Here is a 9,824-nt window from a genome sequence, read left to right on the forward strand (position 1 = left end):
GTACTTTCTGCATATAAAGAGTCTCCAGCTCTAAAACGTCTCCTCCCATCCTGTCTTACTCCCAGCACACTCCCTATCCAGGAACCACTGGTGTTAGTTTCTTGTGTCTCCTTCCAGAGAGTCTGTGAATATACAAATAAACAAAAATATGTGACCTTATTCTCTCCCCACCTTTTACTCGAAAGATAGTTCTATGCCTTCTTTTAACTGAGTATTCAGAGACGGACTTTCCTGTTGTACATTTCTATGTGCTGAGCCATTGGGAGCTCTGCATTCGACTGCATTTTGCTTTCTTTTCTCTTTTTTCTCTCTGCCTCCCCCTCCCATCACTCCTCACTTCCTGAAGCCACTGTTAATGGGTTTTCCTCAGTGTTTAAGTCAGTCAGCTTACTGGCCAACTTTTTACCCAGTTCCTAGCCCCAAACACCTCATTCTAAAATCTTATTTTCACTTGAAAAGAATGAGTCTTTCTCTCCTAGGAGGCCCTGTTTCCCTTTTTTTGATCCCCCTGATGGGAAACTGTCACAATTACTTTTTCAAGGAGTACGAGAAGCAGTCAGTGAGTGGGGACTTTGGAGGGGGCTGGGGTCAGGGCAGCCCTGGATATTCAGCCACGGGGCCCATGGGACCTGGCTCTGGGCTTCATCATCAACACAACTTGGCCACTTGCTACATTTCTTTGTTCTTTTTTTTCTAGTTAAACTTTATTATAAAATACTCGTAAGAGCCGTATAAAATGTGTTTGTGAAGTTATAACACAGATTCTTGTATGCCCCCTGCCCAGGGTGAGACTCTGGGACCCTGAGTGTGTCCTGCTGGCACCCCCATAGCTCTCTCCAGAGGGAACTGTCTACTCTCCTGAACTCCCTGCTACTTGTTCTCTTGCTTTTCTTGTTTGTATGATTTCCTAGGCATGGAAAGTTTTAGTTTATCACTAAATAGGATATTGTTTCATTTGGCATTCTTTGAATGTTGCTTTAAGGGGGGAATTATTTAACAGTCTGTGTCCCTGGTTTCAGAAAATGAGTGGTTCTCAGATTGTGAGGGCATCAAGAAGCCAGTCTGAATGTTGCTTTCTTTTTAAATGTTCAACTACTTTTCTTTACAATAGGAACTTTCCGGTGTCAGTTGTTTATCCGAAAGCCGTGGAAGGAAGTTAAAGATTAGTTTTTTTGTTTTCTCTTTAGATTTGGAACTTGGCCACAAATCGTCTCACTTTTCTCAATTCTTTCAAAATGAAAATGTCTGTGATTTTAGGAATTAGTCACATGACTTTTGGAGTTGTTCTTGGGATATTTAACCACTTGTAAGTATAGAATTTTTTTTAAAGCAATTTTTATAAGCCACTTTGGTATTTCTTAAACTCTGTTCCTTGATGGTAGACTGTATAGTCTTGAAGGCAACCAATATGGTGGTACATTGTATTACATGATTCTGTTTTGAAGAAACATTTTTTGGGCAGTTTCAATGATTCATTTACTTGGCAAATATTTACTGAGTGCCTAGTATGTGCCAGGCACTGTTCTAGGCTGTAAGGCTTGAGCAGCAAGGAGGACAGAAAAACGTTTTTGCCCTTACATTTAAGTAAACTTTCCAGAAGTGATTTTTGTCATGCTCTTTTTTCCTCTTATAAATTAGAAAACTTTAAGAGGAAGAGATTTTTTTTTTTTTCCCTAAGTGGATCTGATAGTGAAACATCAGTCATTTTTCCTGTCCTCACCCTTCATCTTCTGAATATCTGAATCACTAGTGGGACAAATGATGCTGTGTGGAGACAGGCTTGTCACGAAGAAGTTAAGATTAATTTACTCTTTACTTTGTGTCTTAGTCCAGTCTTGTTCCTGGGTTGATCCGTTCCTTTTTTTTCTAGGCATTTCAGGAAGAAGTTCACTATTTATTTAGTTTCCATCCCAGAACTTCTCTTCATGCTCTGCATCTTTGGATACCTTGTATTTATGATTATCTATAAGTGGCTGGCTTACTCAGCAGAAACTTCCAGAGTTGCTCCTAGCATTCTGATTGAATTTATTAACATGTTTTTATTTCCGGCTAATGAAACAAATGGTCTTTACCAAGGGCAGGTGAGTAATTGTTTCCACTCTTACGAATTTAAAAGATGTCCTCCCTATTGCCTTTCTGTTTTGATCAGTGGAATGATTAAAGGTATGCAGAATTTCAGTTTCTCGTATGTTATCACGAGAGAGTGCCAGGCTGCTCTGGACACCATGCCAGGGCGCTGGTCTGCAAGTCTAATCCAGACCCAGTGCTGGCAGTCGTCAGAATTGGTGGGAAGGACATGTATCACTGGAGAGTTTCTACTCTTATTTATTTTTCTCCTGTTCATAATTTCTAAAAATTGTATTGTTTTATTAGACCTTTGTAGAATAACATAGATTAGGTATATAAAAAAGCAGTTCAGTGAAGCACAGGTGCCATGGTTGGAAAGATCAGTGAAGGGGACTACCTTTATTTAGCATCTATGGCATGCCTGAGAATCGGCTTTCTCTAATTCTTTCTTAAGACAGCAGCGCCAAAATAGGTTGGTCATCCTGGTGGCTCAGGGCAGGCCTGGTCGCTCAGCTGCTGATGGGGTCTGGATTTTAACCTGATTCTGCCTGACTGCACAGCTCATGACTTATGATGACTGACTGCCTACGGCCCACTCTTCTGGGCGTTTTGGAGTGTGAGAGTGCTGTGGTCTGAGACGTGATACCCAGATCATTCCAGCTCATGCTGAGTAGTGCATGGGGCTCTGGGAATCTGTGTTTAACACAGGTACAGCCACAGGCAGGGATAAGCAGGGGACAGTGCAGTGGCTGTCATTTGTTTTCATAGCCACCTCCAGATCCTTTAAAAGCACGCAGACTGCAATGCTGTGTAAGCATAATATGCCTTGCTCTCCATTTATTTTTAAGTAACTGCAAATCTCCCTTCTTTTTCAGAAAATGTTTTTAATTCTGTTCTGAATGCTATTTCAGTATTTTTCATGTGTAGAAGTAAATCCACTTAGTACATGCTCACATTCCTCAAGTTGTCTACCAAGAATATGAAAAAATATATAGCTAATGTTTGTATTTTCCCATTTCAGAATATTATTAGGTGGAGTTTGGTTCTATTTAGAATTTCCCTACAAATTCCTTACTGGGCTAAATAAAATGATGTTTTACCACTCCGTCACTAGTAATACTCTTCAGTTATAGAATTCAACTATGACGTGAGGAAGAGAAAGAGAAAGATGCCCTGGCAAACAATTTGGCTTGCATTTGTTTTAAGTTCCTTATTAATAACAGACATTGTCCTTGATTTATACTCATTTAAGTAAGTGCGCCAATAGCGTTAGCATCGATAACTTCCTCCCTTTCTGCACCATCAGGAGCATGTCCAGAGACTGTTGCTGGTCATCACAGCATTGTCTGTCCCTGTCCTCTTTCTGGGAAAGCCACTCTTCCTGTTATGGCTGCACAACGGCCGCAGCTGCTTTGGGGTGAGCCGGGTAAGTATGAGGTTGTCTGTGTGCTTGTAGGCGGTGAGCAGAGTCTACTTTACTCATAAAAGGATTGGCAAATAAAGCACCTTTCAGAGAGTCCCAGTCTCTTGATTTAAAAGCCACAGCTTCCTTTATTTAGGACTTTGGTGTTGCCTATTGTGCAGAAGCTTAATGCAAAGAGCCCACCATGTCTGGGCACATGGGAACAGGTCTTGTTGTCACGCACAGCAGACCTGTCAGGAGTTAGAACTGAATTGGAAGTACAGCTTGCCATATTTAAACCATTTTTGTTCCTCATTCTTGCCTCTTGAATTTTTTCCTGTAAGTGTTCTTTTAGTTAAATAATACAAATAAATTATGGAAAATACAGAAAATAGTTCCCTTAAGTTCTATCACCCAGCTGTAACCAGTGCTGCCAATTTGTTAAATTTCTTTCCAGACTGTTTACCTGTGTGTCTAGCTTCCTACTTTATTTCTCTTTTAAAAAGTTGTGATTAAATCTACATAAGTTTTGCACTCTCACCATATTTCAAGTGTACAGGTGAGTGGCATAAAGACTTTCACACTCTTGTGCAACCATCCCCACCATCCACCGCCAGAACCTTTCTATCTTCCCAAATTGAGACTTGTTCCAGTGAAACACTCTCCCTCCCCCAACCCCTTGCACCCTTTGACTCTGGATTTGATTCCTCCGAGTACCTCATGTGAGTGAAATCATACAATATTTGTCCTTTTGTGACTGGCTTCTTTGACTCAGCATCATGTCTTCAAAGTTCGTCCACACTGTGGCATGTGCCAGGATCTCCTGCCTTTTTGAGGCTGGGCAATATCCCATTGTATGGATGGAATGACCACATTTTGCTAGTCAGTTCACCCATCAGTGGGCACTTGGGATGTTTCTGCCTTTTGGCTAGTGTGAATAATGCTGCTGTGAACATGGGTATATAAATGTCTGCCCAACTCCTTGCTTCGATTCTTTTGGGTGTAGACCCAGAAGTGGAATTACTAGATCACTTTCTGTGATTCATTTGTTAGCAAACCACCACACTGTAACTACAGCTGCTGCACCATTTTACACTCCCACCAACAGTGCACAGGGTTCCAGTTTCTCCACCCCTGATCAACACTTCCCTTGTTTTTTATGATATCCACACTTGTGGGTATGATATGCTCATTTTATTTTAAAGAACTTTTATGTTCTTAAAGAGCTGAGACTCTAAGGGAAACAAAGGGTCTCTAACTTTGGTTGTGTCACAACCTTGTGATTTTAAAGGCAATGACTCTGAACTCATTTGGTTGTTGTCAGAGCGGTTACACACTTGTAAGGAAAGATAGCAAGGAAGAAGTTTCTTTGCTGGGAAGCCAAGACATCGAAGAGGGGAATAACCCCATGGAGGACGGATGTAGAGAAGTGCCCTGTGAGGAGGTAATCTTTTCAGTTCCTCTTGATAACATTAGATAAGAAGGCAAGCTTTCACAGAGAGAATCGTCATGTAACAGTGATAATCTTAAAACAGCTGTTGCTCTAAGCTTTACAAATGCTGTTTTGGTCACTTGTCATAATATAAGGATTTGGGGCTAACATTTTATTCCAGTTTTACAATGGGACTTAAAGTGGTAACATTACAAACTATGACATAAGTGGCCTTAGGTGCTATGAACATTGCTTTCAGAAGATTCTTGTCTCTGTCAGAACTTTTCTGTACTGGCAAGAGAGAGACCTGGTTCACACTGGCTTCAAGGGATCTACTGGCTTATGTCAGGGCAGGAGCAGAGATGGCCCCAGGATAATTGGCATCTTTTCTCTGTGTGCATGCATCTCTGGTATTTCTTCCTCCTCTTGTAAGGATACCAGTCCTATTGGATTGGGCCCATGACCTTATGACCTCCTTCAACCTTAGACACTGCCATAAAGGCCCCATCTCCAAGCATAGTCATATTGGGGGTTAGGGCTTCCACATAGAGATTTTGATGGAACACAGTTGAGCCCATAACTGGCTAGGGTTACAGGGCTGGGTAGAGGAAGAAGCAGTCCCCCCTAAGAAGGGAGGCACAGTCTGGGCAGACAGAGCATGCTTGCCACTCTGGTCTGCTTTATTTTCTTGGAAACTATTTGGATATCCAGTAAGGACGCAACAAAATTTCTTATCATCAGTATTTTGTAGGTTAGTGTTTTAATTTGGGATGATTAATAATTCATAGGATCATAAGAAAACAAAGAACAGAGCTGGAAAGAATGTTAGAGTCATCTTGCCTGGGTTTTGCAGCCTCCTCTCGGGGGCCTCCTTTTAAATTTTCCCTCATCAGACATGTATTAGAATGTGCTTATCTATTCAGTGCACACATTTATTAATAGTCTGCAATCTTACTGGTAAATTTCTGGTTTTCATTAGGTGTTTTTTAGTTACTGAGACTAGCCCGAGATGATACACTCCCTGGGCTGTCTTGGAGTTGTGGAATCACGGTTCCAGTCCAGCCCTCGGTATACATGAGGAACAGGCTGGCAGAAGTGGGTTGAACTCAGTAGGTCACAGGGCTGGTTAGTGGCAGAGCTAATGGGTAGAGCTTGTCTTGAGATTCTGTTCCTCACACTCCAACATGTCTCCACCAGTGTTCCCGAAGCCTGTGCTTACATTATAACCCTGAGTGGAGCAAACTTGTAACTGGATATGCAGGTAACATACTGACTCTAACATGTTGCTGTCTAATCTCTCTCAGTTTAATTTTGGAGAAGCATTAATGACCCAAGTGATTCACTCCATCGAGTACTGTCTAGGATGCATCTCCAACACTGCTTCCTACCTGAGGCTCTGGGCTCTCAGCCTGGCTCATGCACGTAAGTTTTTGCTCAGACTTGCAGTTCCCAAACACTGCTGAGACACCCCGCAGTGCCACAGCAAACTCCTAGGGCACTATGGGACATTTAAAATTCTTGAGGGAAACACCAGCTTTCAGATACTGTGTGTATTCCTACTATTAATTGGACTTAACTACTTCATATATGGATTCCTTGGGTATTTCTCTTGGCCTTGGGATTCTGTGAGAAAATTAGGGAGACACAGGGACTTTAGGAACCAGGAAGGGTCGGGAACCTTGGCAAAGATACTTCCCCTCTCCGCTGTTACCAGTGTGGTTTTGTTATTGCTATTATTTTGTTTGGTCCTGCCTTACCCAGTATGAGTATCTACCTATGTCAAGCAGGTCCTAAACCGACACTGATGAGTAGTTTTGATTAAAGGCAGTGCTTCCTTTGCATGGTGCTGATGATGGACAAATTCAGTTACTGGTTTAGTCCCCAACCCCATGGTTCGCCTTGCAGTTACCACAGCATGCCAGCTGCATATGTGTATAGAGCACATGCTTCCCTGCTAACCCCACAGATATGCCTCATGATCAGTGAGGTCACATCACCTCTTTCAAAGGCTGTTGCTGGCTGGTCCCCATGTGGTTGCTCTTCAGATTGCACAGACAGCAAAGCACATGGTAGGATGGCCTCCTTGTGGGCCAGTGACAAACCCATTGACATTCAAAAACGGATAATTGAGAGAGAATTGGCCAACAGAGATGGAAATGCAGCAAAGAAACAGATAGTGCTTCGCTGGAGTGGTAATGCGAATTGGTTGTGAAGGGAGGTACAGAAGGCTGGCTGGTGGTGGGGGCACCGCACCTGTCATGTAATAGACTGTGCAGCCAGAGGAACGCAGGGAAGCACATCTATGGGCAGAAATGAGCAAAGTGGTTATGATGAAGGTGTAGGTGTCCCAGCAGATGCGGTGCCACAGGAGCTTCAGTAGATATTTCAGGACAAAGGTGCATAGGCTGCTATGTTGGAAGCTGCTACAAACTTAGCAAAGAGTATGACAACTTGCTCAATACTGGGAGAGGTGCTGGCTCCTGTCAAGGTGAAGCTTGCCGGAGTTACAGAAGAAGGTGCCTGTTCATGCTGCCCCAGTTTTCTCTTAGCAAAACTCCCCAACAATTGAACACTGTTTCTAATCTTGGAAAAATAGATTTTTTAATCATTTTTCTATGCATTTATAACCAAGAGTAAAAGTCTTCTGTGTTTTGACAAGAATTTTTAAAGGTCCCAGAACAATCATGATTTTGCCACTGATGATGAAGGATGCTCTTGTGTGACTTTGACTGCACAGCCTTTTTTATGGTTCTGTCCTGACTGCAGAGACTGCCTAGGCTTGAGAAGGCTGCCAGCTGATACTTCGATAAGTGCAGCCACAAGTCTGGAATTTCATGGCTGTAGAGGATGCCTTGGTCCATCACCTCCATTTTACAGAGGAGACTGAAGCCTAGTGGAGTGGTGCTGACACCAGCTCACCTGATCAGCCAGTTAGTGCCAGAGCCAGGACTGAACACCTAGCCTTTCGTGCCTGGCCCACTGCTATGTGAGACAGAGCAAGCCAACCCCAGTTTGGGTCAAGATCTCATGGAGAAGCAGGCCTCTGATTTTTCTGGAAGGCCACCTCTCCCTCTCTGTTTGATCTATGAACAGGTTAACTTTTACATGAGAAGCAGATTAGGTCCATATAATGTAGGTGTGTCTGTTATTTTATGGATAACAATTCAGAATTGCCAGACAGAAGCCCAGCCCAACTAACTAATTGAAGTGACACATTGAATGTAAACAGAAGTTAACTCTGCAAAAACAATCCCTTTGCAGAGTTATCTGATGTCCTGTGGGCCATGCTGATGCGGGTGGGTCTCCGAGTAGACACAACTTACGGAGTCTTGCTGCTGCTCCCGGTTATTGCTCTCTTTGCAGTTTTGACAATTTTCATCCTTTTGATCATGGAAGGGCTTTCTGCATTCCTTCATGCCATACGCCTCCATTGGTGAGTTAGCTTTGGAACTGTTCTTTAAAAAATCTAACCCTTCCCCATAAATACATATATAAATAAAATCCCTATAAGAATTTAGTGCTTAATTTAGGTTAGTTCTTCCTTCCTATCATTGGGATCTGTATTCAGATCCCGAGTTAAAACTGTATTTTGTTTCTGAACTGTTATCACAGACAAGTGAAAGCGAATTTACACTTGCTGGATCATTATGTGTACTTCATACTTTTAGTTCATTTTGGACTGACAGATTGCTTTCTCTTATTTGTAAGATACTTCTTACATATTAATGTTTCATAGTATACTCCAGATTACTTGTCTGTAAATCCAGTTACCAAGGTGGAGAGGTTCCTGACACCTGTGTGTATGTCTGTAATGTGTGAGGGGGCATTGTATGTTAGTGTTTCTGTTACTCTTGAGAAAGCAAACATGGGGCTGGGTGTGTATGTGGATTTTATTTAAATAAAAATATTTATGCCAAGTGCATCTATAGAATGAAGCAAATTGAGCACAGAACTTTCATTTTTAACTTTTAGGTGTTTTAAGAAACGTAGGAAATGTTATTCACAATCTTTCACTAATACATGAAAATTTTTTTTTTTAGGGTAGAATTTCAGAACAAATTCTACACTGGTGCAGGCACCAAATTTGTTCCTTTCTCATTCAGGCTACTTACATCGAAGTTCAGTGATGACATGACATGATCGTACTGCTGTATCCAACAAGCTTTCAGATTTATGGAGGATTATCATGTTAATTGAATTTCACTTATGTCAAATTTACGTAGGAAAAATTCCATCTTTATTGATTGCCTTATGATATAGCCAAATAATTCTGTAAGATATACCTCTTCCTCGTATGTTAAATATTTTATAAAGCTTACCAACTTGAGATGCAAATTTGAGTTTTTATGATGAGCAAATAAAAGCTACTGCCAAAAGTTATGTTCAAGTTACTTTTAAAAATACAGGCTTAGGGGAGAGCAGCCAATTTTAAATGGCTAATTGAAAATAGTCTTAGACACTTGATTCCTTTTCACCTAATTTAAAAAAATGGAGTTGTTCTGTTACCTGAACTTGCCAGATAATATTTTCCAACAGCTGAAGTATAGTTCTTTAAATTTAATGATGGCTAATTGAAAGATTCACATTTATTCTGTGTGATTAAAAGTATGCAAACTTTTTTTATTGTATGTTATCTAGAATTTTAAGTAGGGGATTATTTCTACAATTTTGACCTGTTTTAATAATCGGGGAAATGGGATAAAATACAACAGATGATTATCCCACTTGTATATTTTTTTAAAGGTTCTTGTCCTGTTTTCCTTACATAAGCCCAATTATGGTAATCCTATTTGAAAAGATAAACTGTGTACTGAGCCGCAAAACCCAGTGTGACTGTGGACAATATAATATGGATATGATTTGAACTTAGTGACCAGCATGGTTGATGTGACTGAACCAAAAGGGTTTATACTGAAGAAAAAA

The 9,824-nt window shown here is 41.2% G+C and overlaps 1 protein-coding gene across 6 annotated transcripts in view; it reads left to right on the plus strand.

Moving 5' to 3' along the window:
- The window catches only part of ATP6V0A2 (ATPase H+ transporting V0 subunit a2), a 28,699-nt gene extending 19,422 nt beyond the window's left edge, over positions 1-9,277 (plus strand). For 4 of the 6 annotated variants that reach the window (XM_017657466.3, XM_037014150.2, XM_037014149.2 and 1 more), the window contains 7 exons: positions 1,188-1,306; positions 1,871-2,081; positions 3,374-3,493; positions 4,794-4,913; positions 6,206-6,323; positions 8,163-8,334; positions 8,942-9,277. In XM_017657466.3, the coding sequence (XP_017512955.2) occupies positions 1,188-1,306; positions 1,871-2,081; positions 3,374-3,493; positions 4,794-4,913; positions 6,206-6,323; positions 8,163-8,334; positions 8,942-9,041 (960 nt within the window). In that variant the 3' untranslated portion in view covers positions 9,042-9,277. Of the gene's footprint in view, positions 1-1,187; positions 1,307-1,870; positions 2,082-3,373; positions 3,494-4,793; positions 4,914-6,205; positions 6,324-7,667; positions 8,142-8,162; positions 8,335-8,941 lie in introns of those variants that run through there. The other 2 variants (XM_017657470.3, XM_017657477.3) reach the window with 2 other exon arrangements.
- The last annotated feature ends 547 nt before the right edge of the window (positions 9,278-9,824 follow it).

This window comes from Manis javanica, chromosome 15 (assembly GCF_040802235.1).
Source record: "Manis javanica isolate MJ-LG chromosome 15, MJ_LKY, whole genome shotgun sequence".
In the NCBI taxonomy this organism is placed as follows: domain Eukaryota; kingdom Metazoa; phylum Chordata; class Mammalia; order Pholidota; family Manidae; genus Manis; species Manis javanica.